Raw genomic sequence first — 16,326 nt, 5'->3', positions numbered from 1 at the left:
TAAGTTATCGCCAGACACACAAAGGGAAGAGTGCGCACCGCAAACAACACGGCAGTACTGCAAAGCATGAATCTTTTTTTTCCTCCTCAGTCTTTTCTCCCCCCTCAATCACCCCCCCCCCCCCAGCTCCCTGTAGACGAAAGGCAGGCCCTGCCACAGACTGAGATCTCACCTGTAATTTCTACAGAAGCTCACAGTAGGTGGGGGAAAATGCAAGGGAGGAAGGATACAGGCATCTATGTTTGCTGAAAAGATATATATATATAATATGTCGTCATTCCTCCATTTTGTTTCATCTGTCCCTTTTTGTTTGTGCAGCTCTTCGGTGAAGACAGGGACCTCCTTTGGACATCATCTGAAGATGTTTGAGAGGATGTTTTTTTTGTTCTCCTTAAGACAAGGCCCACAGCATGATCAGTTAAAATGGTTAGGTTTCATTTGATGTTTGTTTTCCTCTCTTTTCTGTTGTTTGGACTGCTGGGGCCTGGCATATCAAATCAAGATCACCTCTATACAATGCTCACGAAGAGATGCAGGAGAGGATTCCATATAGCTGCTAAAAGGGAGCTGGGGAATAATGACAACAGGAAAATGGCCATTCCCCAATGGTTTGCTCCATGACCGCCAATACCTCTCCCTTTGCTGTCACTCAAAAGTAGCAGTGGAACTTTTGGACAGGAGATCCTCTTTCCCCTCTGACGGAGAAATCAGAGGGTGCCGTGGCCCGACAGGCGCTCGACGGCAGATCAAACAGGGCGGGTACCCTTGGAGTGACACCTGGAGCCACTTCAAGGGATGAGAGCGCCACTGATCTACAGTCATCTCGTCAGAACGACAGTCTGTCAGGGTTAAAGCAGGGGGAAAAAAGAAGCTCGATCGACTAGGATAGCATGAACGAGGTCGAATGAAGCATCACCTCAATGTCGTGGCTGGTTGACCCTAGAGCACTTGTAGAAGTGATGGTAGAATGTGTATTGTTGGAACGTTGAAGTTGAGCATCAATGTCCTTTTTGGGGACCAAGTGATACAGTAGCCAAATGTGCTGATATAAAAGGATTCCCTCAAAATACGAGGGAAAAATAGCCTTTGTCTTTAAATTGAGAATGCCATCCAGCATAAAACAAATTAGAAAAAAAAAAAAAAAAAATATTTCTCATTTTATAAGAGCAGCTGTTTAACTGTTTTTTTAAGAAAAAAAATGTTTAAAAGAGAAATTCTTAACTGCCACATTTGAAATGATTATAATTCAACTTTGTCCTGACCCATCAAAAAAAGAAGCAGCAGCTATGGGTAGGATAACAGAGTGAAGGAGATATGTAGGCAAAAAAGGGGGCTTTTGCAGCCAGTTAAGCGACACAGTCCTCAACAGACAAATGCATCCCTTATATAAAACAACAATGTGTCTTTGCCCTTGTCAACAATCCCTTTCTCTGCAGCCCAGGCGTGTGCGTGTGTGTGTGTGTGTGTGTGTCTATATATATTTTCCTTTCTGCGAAATATGTCCCATCAGCACTCTCTAATGGGCGAGGTGGAGGAAGAGAAGAAGAAGACAGAGATAAAGCAGGAGGGAGAGCGAGAGAGAGAGAGAGTGAGAGAGAGGTGGCAGTGGCGCTTGTTTGGCTCAGGAGCAGTGAGTAATGAGGCTGAGGCGCACCCTGTCATTGTCCCAGCAGCAGCCTGTAGCCACAGTTGCTTGTGTGCGCGCGCACACACACACGCGCGCGCACACATTAAAAAGTATCTATCTACAAACTTGGGAAAGACTGCATTTTAGACACTTATCTGACAGAAAAAGTAAAATAGCTTGAAAAGTTATTTAAAAATCAAAGCAAATGCATTATTATTTTACATTTTCAATCTCCAATATTCAACATAACCCAAAATATCACATGGCAGCCAGTCTTAAGATCTCACTACAGGAAGGAGTGGGACAGTGGAGGTAAGCATGCCCATGTTGTCATAATGTCCCTGTCTATAGATGCAGACAACAGGAGACAGAGCGGATATGTTTGCTGTCTGCACATACCACATTTAGGTATAAGAATGAGTGATAAGTATTTTCCTATATATGCTTTTCTTAAACCAAACCTTCTTCAGTAATCTAACACGCTACTTCTCTGACTATAGCCATTGAGATGAGCACAGGTGTTATGTATGCACATAACACCTGTGCTCATCTTGATATGTACAAAGTTTAGCAAGGGTAGCACTGGGGGCAGATGCAATTTTTGCTTTGGCACTTTGCTCCTTTGCCAGAAAAAAAACAGGCTGGACATGAAAAAGCACAGAAAGCTTCTCTAGAGGGGGGCACGAAAGGCCACGGATGGGTATGACCCAAAGGGATATAGCAATGTGGGGGGTGGGGGTTGAGTGAGGTGGTAATGATGCCAGGCTGAACAAATTGCAAAGCAAAGGGAACGTGTTTAAATGTAGAACATGGAATTATCGTGGCAGCAACATGGAGAGGAGATCAGAGAGAGTAAGCTCCACTGGGAGTGAGCTGCCACTCTCCAGACAGAAAATGCAAAGCTCGGGTATGGCTACTGTGATGAGTTCGGCTCTAATACAAAGTAAAACAAATGTAAAAAAAAAAAAGGGACCAATTATGAGGAAACAGAATCCGAAACAATAAATGATGACCGATATTTAATGCATGTTGCATATTATGCTACAATAGAACCTGGTGCCAGAAAGCATTTTACTGTGTCACTGTGTCCCTGAACTGATTCTCCTGGACTGACCTTAGTGTCTCTACCACTGACTGCACTTTTTGTTTTGCAGTAACAGAACAGCACAAATAAATACATTAATAAATCAAAAGACAAAAAACAAAATGGGAAAGAAAGAGAGAAAGAAAAACATCTCAACATCAATCTGTCCCATCCTTCAGCTTCAATTAAAAAAATCAAATTTTTTTGTTCAACTTCATGGGAAGACTTCAAGAGGGCCCCAAGACTCCGATCCCACCACAGCTCACTGGTCGTGTTGAATTCCATTAATTATGTGACCTACATATTCCTCTAGTTAACACACCAGACATACACATAGAGAGAGAGTGTGTATATTCGCCAATGGTACAGAATTACAGAATTTGCATGTTGATTTATTGAACCAAGCAAACAACGGAAAACTCCCAGCTCCCTGTAAATAACAGACGCAGAACACTTGGTTTAACTTCCAATTCAGTAAATATCCACATTACAACAGGATTCAGACAGCTGTTCTAAGGTAGCTGTGCGATATTAGCATTGAATTTGCCCCATATACCTATTGTGTAAGATCAGATAAGTGAACTTTGAACCTCACATTAAGACAGCTTGTCAAAACGCATCTCAAGAATGGAAGTTAGTGTCTTGGTAACAGTGCGGCTGCACCAGCTTGTGAGCATCATCGCCATGGCCCGGCTCATGGGCTGATCTCTTAATCAGTGTCCAGAGTGTGCGTGAGTCGTCTTCTGAAGGCTGAGGCTCTGTCCGTCCTGCCTGCCCATTGCTACTGCCAGTTCCAGACATGAATATGGAGCTGTTCTGTGGCTGGGAGCTTGCTTATGTTTTCTGTCTGATATCTAGGCCCCATTCCCATTTCAAAGAGAGGTCCACCCGGGGCCTTGACTTTTTGATCTGCCTGGCGACTGAGTCGACCACCTGCATGTGGGATCAGCTGCCAGTGAGAGCAGACAACCCCTCTGCTTCAAAATATACATCTCCCCCCCCCCCTTCGTCCTCCCTGCTTCATTGCCCTTCACTGTGCCCCCTCCCTCCATGAAGCTGCCAGGAACCCCAGTGGTCCTAACTGGGTCTGGAGCTGCATCCCATTCCCAACTGTTCTGACCGTGGTGGGTGAGATGCTAGATGCTTGAGACGTTCAGCATAGCAGCAGGAAGGCTAACAGTACAGTTCCAGGGCCATTTTGTATTTACGAGAAGCCATAGTGTCAGTGTGCCACAGAAACAACAGAGACCTGGCTTTCTGTGGCTTCTCTAATAAGGGATTGTGATCCACGCTATGACTTGTACTGCTTGTACCAAACTTATGTCTCTCAACCTAAAAGCATGTGCAACTAAGCAAATTAAGTTTAGATATACATATGAGTTTCTGATATGTGAGTCTGACAAAAACTCTCTTAATGTGTCCTTTATTTTACAGACATGCAAAATACTTCAGTCCAGTGGGTAGGGGTGTGATTATGTTCCCTAAGAGGACAGTATCTCATGTGTGTGGGCGCTGAGTGAGTGGTTGAGTGACAGAGGGAGTGGTGCAGTTGATATAAATGCCCAGACTCCTCCAGATCAAACCCATGTGTTTATCATCTGCCAGCAAAAAGTAAGGGGCGTTAGCTCAACATAGCTACGTCGTTGGCCCTGGACAAATGACTTACACTCTGTGCTTCCGGACCATGGTCCAAGAGCTAAATTGGGAAAGTTCAACAACCGCAGTAGTTGCATTTAACTCATTTGTTATTTTGTTATCAGGAGAAATAAAAAATAAGGCAAAAGTAAGCAGAGGAGTCCTCTGCCTGTTACCTTTAGTTAGATGTCAATAATTCTTACACACTGGAGCTTTAAATGATAAGAGATGTTGTATAAAATCTGTATCAAATTAGTCTTAAATGTGTTTGATGGACACATCATTCTAACCCTCACCTTTCACAATTTAAGTGAGTATAGTTAGTTGTTAAGTGCACTTAACATCTTGATTTAACCAAAGGATGTATCCAGGGCTAAAATGGAGATAAAGCCATGTACTATCCAAAAAAAATAAGAGATTGACAACCAGGACTGCCGCTCTGCCTCATTGGGATCACTGTATCTGTCGGGGTATAATTAAAACCCATAGGAATTTAGATGACTGAATTAAAAGTTAACTGTAAGCGGATGCCCTGGATGCCCACAACAACACCAATGACATCCACTATATAAAGAGAGTTAACATGTCTCAGATGCTACATTTGAGAAACTTAGTTATCAACCTATAAACACACTTTTACACTAAATACAGTCATTTGAAGTGATGATTTCCACAGGCAGCTATTTGTGACAGCTCATTTTCAAACAAAGCAACAGCTATTTAAGATGTGTGTGTTTCTGCATGTTTCCAGTGACACATCAAGTGATACACACAAAGACTTTAAGTTAATTGGCTTTCTTGAACCCAGACAGCTAGCTTAATAAGTGTCTAATTGTTTCTCAGCTGGGGTGATATCCTCCGGACCATCAAGATACTTCAAGCTGAGGTGCGTGTCTAAAAGAGACAACATCAGCAATTGAAACAAAAGGACATAATTTATCCTGGATCACAGTAAATACCAACTATTCTGCTTGTCTACTACTACTCAAGGCCATAATGTTAACTGTTCATAACTTAGAAATGTTGCCCTGCTCACAACCTCAGATCAGTGGTTAAAATACAATATGGCTCTTTTTTCACAAATTGCTGGTTTGCAACAAATGGAATGCCAAACCCGTGCATGACTGAGTAGCTGTATCAACATCTGTTGTGTGTGCAGAGATTGTAAAATACTATATATCAGGATGTAATTTACATAATGTTGGTGCACAAGTTCGATGTTAAAGAGAATGACAAAGCAAGTGCCTCACAATCTCCCCCACTGCAGTGTGAAGAAATTACAATTGCTCTGACATCGCACACAAATAAACAATTAATCAAAACGCAGAAAACCAGGGGGGCAAATAATTAAATGAGCAGAGAAATGAGGAAGAATTGCCTAAAAGGGGGTGGAGGTGGGATATCATTGAACCATGTTGAACTTAGTTTTTGCTTTCAGTTCTCTGTCTGTGGTTATAAATGACTTCAGATTTGACGTTTCCAGCCCACAACCTTACAACAAAACACACTCCCTTTTATTCAAACAGTGAAGGGACTGAAAGACGGAAAAAAAAGAAAGGCAGGGAGGGGGGTTAACGTTGTGCTGCTCCCATCAAGCAGAAAGGTGGCTGGTAGTAGAAGAGGCTCGCAACCGGGCCCCCACTCTGGAAAGCCCTCATAAATCCTGATTTGAGCGGGGCACTAACCAGAGGAGGTAAGGCACGTCAAGAGACGGGGGCTGGAGAGTGGAGGGGGGGGAGTGGCAGCCTGCCTCCTAAAATGCTACGTCTGATTAAGTCTTCCCATTAGGTGACAGCTGAACTTTAACATTAATATGATAATATTGAAATAAGTGTGTGTTATTTACTTCAGCTCCTGGGGGGGGCAGAGGGAAGGGAAGGAGGAGGGGAAGGAGGAGGGGATGATGAATGATTTCTGGACAGCTCTGGGTGACATGCCAGGCGAGCTGACCCCCCCGCAATCCTCCTCCTCCCCTTCCCATAATCAGACTTGACAAAATGGAGACATATGCAGAAATATTGGTTACAGTCGGCATCACAGCCCTTCTCAGGCCTTCCCTCTCTTGTAAGTGCCGGCCGCCCTGTGAGCCGCCCTGCAAATTGTCTACGGGCACTGAAGCATCTATTTCAATTGGCACTTCCTTCCGGGCCGTGGGATTTTACATTTAGTCTCTGTCATTTACATATTACTCTTAATCAAAATCCACTGTGGGCGACGGAGAGAGGACAAAAAAAACAAAACAAGAAAGGGAGAGCGCGAAACAAAACCATGGCGTCACGGTTCAGGAGTAGGCACACGGCACTTTATGAAATGGAGATGTGACAAGACATTACGGTATGTGTGTGCACATTTGTGTGTGCGTGTGTGTTAGGAGGGAGTGCATTAGATAATGCAAAGACTATTGAAATATTTGTGTGTGAATGCTTGTGGTTGTGTGATTGTTGAGGGCAGCCTCGTGCACGAACCACAAAGCAAGAGAGACAAAGACTGCAAGTTGAATATGGGTTGAAAAACAAAGGCAGAGAGAAGACTAGAATGGAGACATGTACAGAGGGTACTTGTCTTTTTCAGCTGTTTTCTGTAACATGCTATGGAGGGCTACTCTTTTCTCAGTCTACCCAGGCCTTCACAATGGTTGTGAATGTTTTGTTAAGCCTCTTTCACAGTAAAGTCAGCGTGTATACCCGGGACTTTGAAAACCAAGGGAAGCCACTAAAAAGGCGATTGACACCATTCCCACTGCCAGTGGTTGTTCTGCCCTCTTATTTTTCCACCCCACATCATCCGGGCCTGAATTGACAATCATGGATGTGCTGTAAACAACACCACCACAGCTCTCAGTGACAATCTCATGATGGTTACTATTTTGAATATTTTACTTCAGTTTATCTTTATCTTATCTTATCAGTCATTTAGATGATCTGATCGATTAAAAATATTTTGGGCACTCCCAAATTTTAAAAAAGTATGGACTGCAACAAACTTTAATGCTAACGGCCAGAAAAATGCATGGTTAATCTCTGGCAAAGGTAAGAAATGATCCTGTTCATCCAGGTCGATCTGAGCTGTCATTTGAACCGAGAGAATGCAGATTAAACACATTTCCAAGTGTAAACATGTAGAAATGCAACAATTAAAAATAATCAACAATAAAATTAAAGATATTCACAAAAATGTGTTGCTTACAGTGCAGAAAACAATTACCAGCATACTTGCATTTGCAGGTTGCTGAATAGTAAATGTTATACAAGATTAATACGATAAACTTCTAGAGTTCTTTTAAAGAGAAAAGAACGTTATGAAGTAATTCTCTGATGCATTTCAGCACCTGTGTATGTGTCCTTTTTATTTATACATCCCCACTGTGCTCTGGAAAAAACAATGCAGTGAAAAGCAATGTGGCCAACAGCAAGAGAGTTGAAAACTAATTAAAAAAATGGAACAAAGTTGGACCTGATGACCTGATGGTGATGACGTGCAGCGAGCTCACAGCACTGTTAGAGCACGACACACACAGAGAGGTGCAGAAACAATGTCCCTACCTGCCTCTTACCTTCTCAGCATGCCGGTAAGGATGCGAGAACTCTTGCCCAGGTTGGCGTCTGTTTCTCTCAGCTGGGGAGACAGGACCAGGTGAAAGACAGGTTTTAGTTTTCATTCTCGTCCAACACCTCCAAAGATAATTTAACATGGTCTTTGAGGAAACTACTGGCGTTTGAAATTAAAAAAGAATATTGGTCCTCTACTGACTACGAAATAAACTGTTAATAAAATATATCAACATGTGATTATACAATGATATAATTTAGATATATCTATAAGTTTGACACTGTATCTTTCAAATTGTTTACACATTTGAGATATGACTGATAGACCCTTTGATTAGAAGTTACTGGATTGTCCCTCCTTCAGTCAGTCCCCCACAAATGTGATACTATATTTGGCACAAATGTTCACTTGGATTCAAGGATGAAATTAATAAATCTTGAAGGTAGAAAGTTAAGGTCAGTCCGATTTCAAAAAGGAGATTTTGGCCAAAATTTTTTACACAAATGTCTAAACAGTCAATATCACTGTGACATCATTTTAAGGAGAGACTGTGACCTTCAATTCAAAAGCATTTCAAACAACTTAATTCATTAATATGTGTGTAAAAACATCAGTGTGTGTCATACACATTAGCACATTTCACATCATTACATAACTTCACATTTGCTTAGATTCTGAAATCATACCACTTATCTGTCCACTTTGAAATGTCAGGGGTTGAAGGATGGTTGCATTTTTATGTTTTTAAAATTCATAGCATCTTAGCAGTGACATCCACATTTGAAACACTGTCACTTTTTTGATTGACTAAGCACATGAAACAAGCATGTTTCTCGTGTGATCTTGTGATGGAGCTGTTCCTTCTTTTGCCTTGAAGGTTTTAACTCACCCGGAAATAGATGCAAATTGCTAATTACTTTTAGGCCCTCAAGGCTACAAACTAAAACAATCAAGGACGTTTTCCTGTTAAAAATCATGTCAGACTGTCTGTAAACACTAGACACTGTAAACAGCAGAATGTGTTATTATTTCTTTCTGCTCATCTTGCTGCAGAGTAAATATTGCAGTGCAAAAAAAAGAGTGGGAAGGGCCCTTTACTTTTGCCTTACATTGCAAGTATAGAGAGTCCTTGAAGGCACACTTGAAATAATGACCATGGCTATCAAGGGCCTTGGACATTTTCTTTTTCCTTCCTTCATTTTCTCCCTTTTCTTCCTCTCCAACTCTTCCTCAGGGGTCATAGGAATGTTTTTTTATTCCACTTATTTTATCTGAGACTTGCACAGGGACAGGGATTGGCAGGGGTGTTGCTAACAAGATGCGAGTGACTGCAAGAAAAGTGCTGACACTGCACCGAGTGCGCTGCCACTACCGTCCACCTGTAGTCACATTTCCAGAAGATGATGGGGAAGTGTGGGAAAGAGTTGTTGCTCATTTCTCTCGAGAGTCAGCAGCGAGTCATTCATCTTCATCTCTCCCTCACGGAGAAAATAACAGCTTTTTTCCAACAAAGTCATTCTCACTCTGCATGTTTTCATCAGTTATTATGATATTATATTTATTATATTGTAAATTTATTCCACTTTCAGTTCCTCATTCTCGCAGCATTTCTTCCAGCCTTCCCTTTTCTCCATTCCAGCATCACTCTTTTCCTTGTTTGTTCTGGCTCATCTTGCAGTCATCCCTCTTGCCTAAACTCCTCCATCTCTTCCCACCCCTCCACTGCTGAATCTTTCTTCTTCTTCTTCCATCTTCCTTTCCTACCCTCTGGCAGCCTGGGCTGGTGTGTTGCAGGTTGCCAGAGCCAAGGATACATGTGGTACAGTGTAGGAAGTGGGGGACCTGGGGTATGGGCCCTCTGGCAAAGACAACAAGTCCTGCAGTTGCCTGATGTCTGCCTCTACCCACAGATCTGCTCCCCTAGATACTTCACACTTTTTCCCAAAATACATCGCACTCTCTGAATCATTCCTTCTTTCCAGTCCTCTCCCATTCTCCGCAACCTCTCGCCAAATCACATGCTTTTCGTCCTTCACCAAAAATGGAAACCGACTGGAATTTCAGTGCAGCTGACCGTCTAAAATTAAGTGTAGTTGCCTGTGTGGGAAGAAAGAGAAGAAGGTGTTTCTCCTTCTTTTTATTTCCCATGTACAACTCCAAAACAAGAGATTCTTAGGCTTGGGCTTAAATTAATGCGCATTATGCTGCTATATTTTAAAATAAGGATAATTTGGATGTAACATTCTAAACTGTCCCAGATTTATATCCTTCAGTACCAAAAGAAGGCATTTAGAAGAAAAAAATGGGAAAAGGTTAAGCCTTAAGGATGAAAAGTGCAAAATGACTGTATAATTCTTTTTTGAGCATTTAAGTTTGTAAGCTTACTGAGCATGATAAAGGCAAAGAAATTACTAATTTGTTCCTTTAAATTACACAACTAATCCTCTTACATTAATAATCTCAAATGACTAAACCCTAACAATGGTTAATTACCTTAAACGGACAGTATGGATTTATCCTAAATGTTAGCAGGGAAGCTATCGCTCATGCTGGCCACTCTAATACTCAGTTTCTGTGGAGACACTGAGGAGACGCTAAGCAGCAGGCTAGCAGCTATGTTTTAGAGTGAAGTGCATTCAGTTTACCCTAATGAGTGATGCCTGATTTGTGGCTACAGATGAATAATCACAAAATTCAAAGATTACTAGACACACTGAGAAGATGTGCTCGATCAAGAGAGGGGTTACATTTAGCAATCTGAGCACTGGCTATTTAAGGGTAAGAATTATACATCTGGGAGAATGAACAGATGAATCATTTTGTGCAGATAAAATGCTTATTTTCTGTCGAGAAATTACACCCTCAAATCAATAATTGACACAAATATATATAATTTCAGGGAGCCACCAGGGTCACCAACTGTCAAGCTATGAGGTAGCCAGGAGAATCTACCCTGAGGTGGGAGCACACTGCTTTGACCCAGTGCTGAAACCTTCCATTGACTTCAATTTGCACCATAAAAGAAAAACAAAAGGCCACACCTCCTGCTGAGTGTAATGGTTTGTATGTGTACATATGCCTGCATGTATGTACATTTGTATATGCATGTTATCTCCCATCTTTTACAACTTTGCTTATCTTTACCTTATTTTCGCCCCCAAAACTACCTTTACATGCACATGTGTGCGTGCATGTGTGTGTTTAGAGGGAAGTCAAAAAGACTCATGGGAAGAAGGGAGACAGAAGGAGAGAGACTGCCAAAGAAAGAGAGAGCAGGTACTCTCTGTAGACACTGTCGACCGTTTTGAAAGGAAATGTTTGATTTCCTTTGAAATCGCCTGTGCAGGGCCCACTGCCATGTTGTGATCTTTAAGCATTCTGCGTTGAGGGGGCCGACAAGGCTGAGCCCCCTTCCTGTGTTTGGTCTTTTCTGTCTCTGCCTACCTGTCTGTTTGGCTGGCTGAAAGTAAGGAAGGGCAGCGCTATGGATTTATGGGGAGGATCTCTGAGGGAAACCAGAGAGAGGATGCCGAGAAGTAAAGGAGGATATGGAAAGAAGTATGGCAGGTGGCAAAGTGATACCTCATTCAAATGAGCGTAAGAAAAAGGGAAATCATTCTGAAGAAAGAAGTGTGGCCATATAGAGTGTATGCTGATTTTACCTGATGTGATGTAATTTCATATTGTGAGATGACACTGATAACTAAATATATCTGCTTGAATATGATACAGCGCTGTCAGTTAATAAGCACATTAGATACCTTGTCAAAATAATGCCGCTGACACTTTGTATGAACCAGTGTAATCATATCCACGACAGTGTGCGTGCCACTTTTGTGTGCACAGACACGCATTTCTCTGTTTATTTCGCAAACCATGCAGAAAGGGATGAGTGTTGCCAACATTGTTAACCAGTTGTGACACCTCGATAGTCTCGCAAGCACTTGTCAAAATAGACAGATGTGTGTGTGCAGGTGGCATGTGTGTGTACTCACTCTTTCTCTGGCTCTCTGGATCTTCTCACGGTCACTGTGCAGGTTGGCAAGAACCTCCTGACCCACTTGTTCTGCAAGAGAGGGGAGACACAGTGTGAGGAGAACTTTTTACAATTTACAAAATGAAGTGGAAGAGCTTGAAACAAATTAGTGCAAAATAATTAGCATTCTATTTTCAAACATGTACATGTCATATCTATACTGAATGAAAGTATACTCTTTTTGGGACACCTTTTTCCCTGTTTTTCTGTCTTGCACCATCATGACTAATGGTGCCTTCAAATATGGTCGATATGGCGTTAACTGTGTTTACAAGATCAGTGGGTTTGAATTCCCCCCTCATATCATACACACTATATCGTAGATAGGAAGTTTCTGAAAGCTCAGTTCAAAGGTTGTATTGTTTCTAAAATGGTGAAGCTCATGGAATGTTTTGGATAGTAACTTAATATCCAGTCATTTTTGTCATACAGAGTGCATAATCTTTGTCTCAGGAAAAGTTTAAAACAAACTATTGTTTTACTCCATCTTCATACCTGCATTGAGTCATTGTTACCTGCAGATAATTGGACTTGCTTCTCACAACCTTACCCCTTTGAACACCAAACATGTCATGTTCAAAACATCCCAGTCGTAGGCACCATGAAGTAGAAATAATGTGGTATTTCTCACATGGATTTGAGCCTTTTTAATGGATAGAGCACATATTCAGAATATAGTCACAGCATAATATTTTGTATACCAACTGTACATTGTATAGAGACTCACTCACACTCTGGAGGGAGCATCGGGCAGACTGAAATATTATTATTAAGTGTGGGATATGTTTGGTTTACACCTTGCTGCTTGAAAAGCTGAAGTAAACAAACATGAAGTTAAGGGCAACAATATCTCAGTATCCAATGTGCCAGTGGGGTCTGCTCCGCCATTGTTTTCTATTGGCTCTCATCATGTCAGGACATTAACACACACTTATAAAACAAGCCTGACAAGGCACCTGACAAGCTCGTCAGTGGTCAATGTCCTTTTCCTCTCCCAATGGAGAAAAAAACAACATAATCCAAATAAGCCCTCCACCAAATAAACCCCACTGCTGCCATCAGTGTAACCATACTGCTCCAGCATTAGCGTTTAAAAATGATGGAGGCAGAGGATGAATCAGGAAAAAAAAAGGAAAAGAAGTGAGAAATCTTTGCATGGATCAAAGACGGGCTTTCAAGCACACCAAACAAATCCAGAATAAACAACGCAGTTGCTGACTGTATTACACTACACAGGTGCCGCACACCAAAGGGCCCACGTGCTGAGCGCCTGTTTAGGGAGAGCAGAGCAAAAATGGGTTACATCTGGCAGCTAAACAAGAGGGGGGAGAAAGAGAGAGAGGAAGAGAGAGAGAGAGAGAGAGAGGGAGAAAGGAAATCAGGGAAAAGTAGAAAAAAAAGGGAAAGCACTGTCAAATGAATGACATTCGTCTCCCATTCATCCCAGCTCTTTACCCCCCTACACTGTACACTGACTCAAATGTGTCTCTTCCTACCTTCATTAATTTCTAATCTGGGACGAGACATATTGAAGGATACCCAGATTAAACAGTGCAGTCAGACAGTCACATGTGACAAATAGAGCAGATTAAAAGACTGAGTGCAGGTATTAATAACCGTAAAAATACAAGCCCTCCCCCGTCCCCATCAGAGAAGAACAAGGGATAAACAGGAAGGGAGTTGTAGTGGAAGTCTTCTGTTAAAGACAAATAAGCACTCCTATCCATCTCCGTCAGGGCTGTGGCCTTAAATAAATAAATAAATACATAAATAAATGACTGTGACAAGTAGTGCAGCAGCTGTGTTTTTCCCCAACTGTATTATTAGGTTATTATTATAAAGGTTTGTAAAATGTAAAACAAAAGGCCTCAAAGGGTTTCTTTGACTGGGCAATCCTTTCACACACTTCGGTTCAGGCATGTGATGCAAAACAATGGTTTGTGAATATGAACATAATAGGTAACAAATGATTAAAAAAACAAAGAAGAGGTCATATGATGATATAATATTCAGTGCACAAGATTAGAAAAGCAGTGAATTCAGGTGTCTACCTATTGTATGTATGTAAAGAGTACAGTGCTTCTGTTGAGCAGTCATTTTCTCTTTATGCATTATGGTTGCTCTTCACAAATTTAACAGTTGCTGAAGAAGTAGTTGAAGAACATACACTTCCTATATTCTTTTAATGAATTGAAGTTGCAATTGCAGTTAAATTATATAGATTTCTTTATCCTTGAGGGATGAGCGCTACAAAACACAACCCTGATGAAGGAGTCCTCACTTCACTCTTCAGAGAAAAGAGCTTAAGAGCAGAAACAGAACAGTGAAGTGTCATTACGATAAGATAATTGCAGCATAGGGCCATGGAAGGAAAACGTCAAGGATACAACATGTGTTCATTTGTGGAATTCTCTGTGAATATCAATGTGGAGTGGGAAAAAAAAGTTCCATGATAGCTACAGAGTCTTTCAGCGCCTGAGCCATAGGAGGTTTACACAACTCCCAATAAGGGAGTGCATGTTGTTTTGTGTGTTTATCGTGCTTCTACCCATGAATTAGTCACTCTGTGGCACAAATCTACATTTCCATTCATGGTATTTAAGTCGTGCTGTCCAGCAGTCTGGTTCGTTACAGGGGAAGAGGTATTGGGCAACAAATGAAGAAAAGATGAGTCAAAAACTGAGAGCCTTCATAAATAACAAACTTCTCCCATTCTGTGAAGTTTCCACCCCGTGGCTCTCAAAAACTTGAATTGCACACTGGTTCATAGGATTCTGATGTTTGCAATGTTACCATGCATATTTATGTGGTAATAAACATGAACAGCTGATTAAAAAACTATGCAGGAGAGGAGAAATCATTTATCGCTAAAGCTCCCGACTTGTTGCTCGTTAGTGTGTAAAATATTCCCGTCCTCTTTAAACAGCTATTAACAATTTAAATAACCCTGGCCCAGAGGCCTTGTCCTGACTCGCTTGTTAAAATGCTCCATCCCCAAAGGTCTATTTAACAAGCCCATTATTCCATTACATTACACCCACACCAGCACCACAGAGCCTTAATTTAACTCATTCCTCTAATATGACTGTAAGAATCAGAACAGGAAAGCAGAAGGTACAAATTAGATGTAGAAGGAAATAATATCTGGATTTGAATTTTTTCTCCCCCATTTAAATCTTCATCTATTATCTATACTGACAAAACACTGTCCAGATAAGGTTTATCTCATCTTAAAACTATTTTAATAATGATTAGGCAGTCGGAAAATCCACTTTAGTTAGTGGACAATTAACTTTACTAGTGAATGGAGCAATATAATTAGCAATGCACAAACATGCACCATTAAATTAGTGTAACAAAGCTGGATTGAAACATTTCTGTCTGCTTTGCATCTTAAATAGAGGGACATGGCGGCATGACTGGTAATGTTTTCACCTTGCCAAACCTTCCCCAGTCCCAGTTTATTTAGCTATGAGAATGACTTCTTGGTACAGTATTTTGAAAGGTTGCTTGGACATATTGCAACTTGATAAAATAATGTTATGTTTCAGACAGTTTATTTCAGACATTTTACAGATACAAATATCAGTACAGAATAGTGATATTAACGTTTGGATTTCTCTCTTATTGTGAGACTGTAAAAGGCTTAATTAATTTGTTATAATTCTGTGTAAAATGTTAATATCATTAGGTCCAAATCCAACTTTGGCTCAAGACTATAGCTTAGAAAAGCCAACCATTCTTGGAAAATACAAACCTCTCCAGGTTTCGACTTTCTCCAGTCCATGGCCACATTTAATTGGAGGCATCATCTATTTTACAGGAGTTGTTTCAGAGCAGTTATACACTGTCTGAGAAGCCCGGTCTTTCTTTCACTGCTGTGCGTTTTTTTGCCTTGCTCCCTCTGTCCCCAGAGCTGAAAGGGTACAAGACCTGACAGTGGTGAGCTGTGAGGCTCAGCACAGCTCCTTTTCATTAAGCAGTTGAGACCACTTTTTGAAGGTTACCACACACACTTATATCCAGACACAAGCCACACACTTCAACAAACGGGGTATGGAAGCCCACGGGAGATTTGGGGGGAAAGTAAGGAGGAGCCTGATAAATGTTAGAGAATACATTTTTGCTCTCTCATGCTCTGTCTCTCAAGCTATCGCTCTCTCTCTCTTTCGCTCTGACACACACAGTGCCGCCATTGACTTGTATACCTGCGACTCCCTGGTGAATAAAGTTTCCTTCTTAGTGGTACATATCCAGAGAAGCTCTAGTCTTTAAACTTCTCAAGTCTACAACTGCCTGGCGACACACTTTCATCACCTTCATCAAAGTTGCACCCACACTGGGATGTATTTATAATACTGAGCCCACAGGCCATGAGGCTAGCGCCTTCGCACA

The 16,326-nt window shown here is 41.4% G+C and overlaps 1 protein-coding gene across 4 annotated transcripts in view; it reads right to left on the bottom strand.

Moving 5' to 3' along the window:
- Positions 1-16,326, bottom strand: part of vti1a (vesicle transport through interaction with t-SNAREs 1A) — a 108,271-nt gene that overhangs the window by 27,293 nt on the left and 64,652 nt on the right. For 2 of the 4 annotated variants that reach the window (XM_058621468.1, XM_058621469.1), the window contains 2 exons: positions 11,891-11,961; positions 7,889-7,961 (listed from right to left, as the gene is read on the bottom strand). In XM_058621468.1, the coding sequence (XP_058477451.1) occupies positions 7,896-7,961; positions 11,891-11,961 (137 nt within the window). In that variant the 3' untranslated portion in view covers positions 7,889-7,895. The remainder of the gene's footprint in view (positions 1-7,888; positions 7,962-11,890; positions 11,962-16,326) is intronic. The other 2 variants (XM_058621466.1, XM_058621467.1) reach the window with 1 other exon arrangement.

This window comes from Solea solea, chromosome 21 (genome assembly GCF_958295425.1).
Source record: "Solea solea chromosome 21, fSolSol10.1, whole genome shotgun sequence".
Classification (NCBI taxonomy): domain Eukaryota; kingdom Metazoa; phylum Chordata; class Actinopteri; order Pleuronectiformes; family Soleidae; genus Solea; species Solea solea.
The sequence above is the reverse complement of the archived record's forward strand: the minus strand, read 5'-3'. Positions and strand labels throughout refer to the sequence as shown.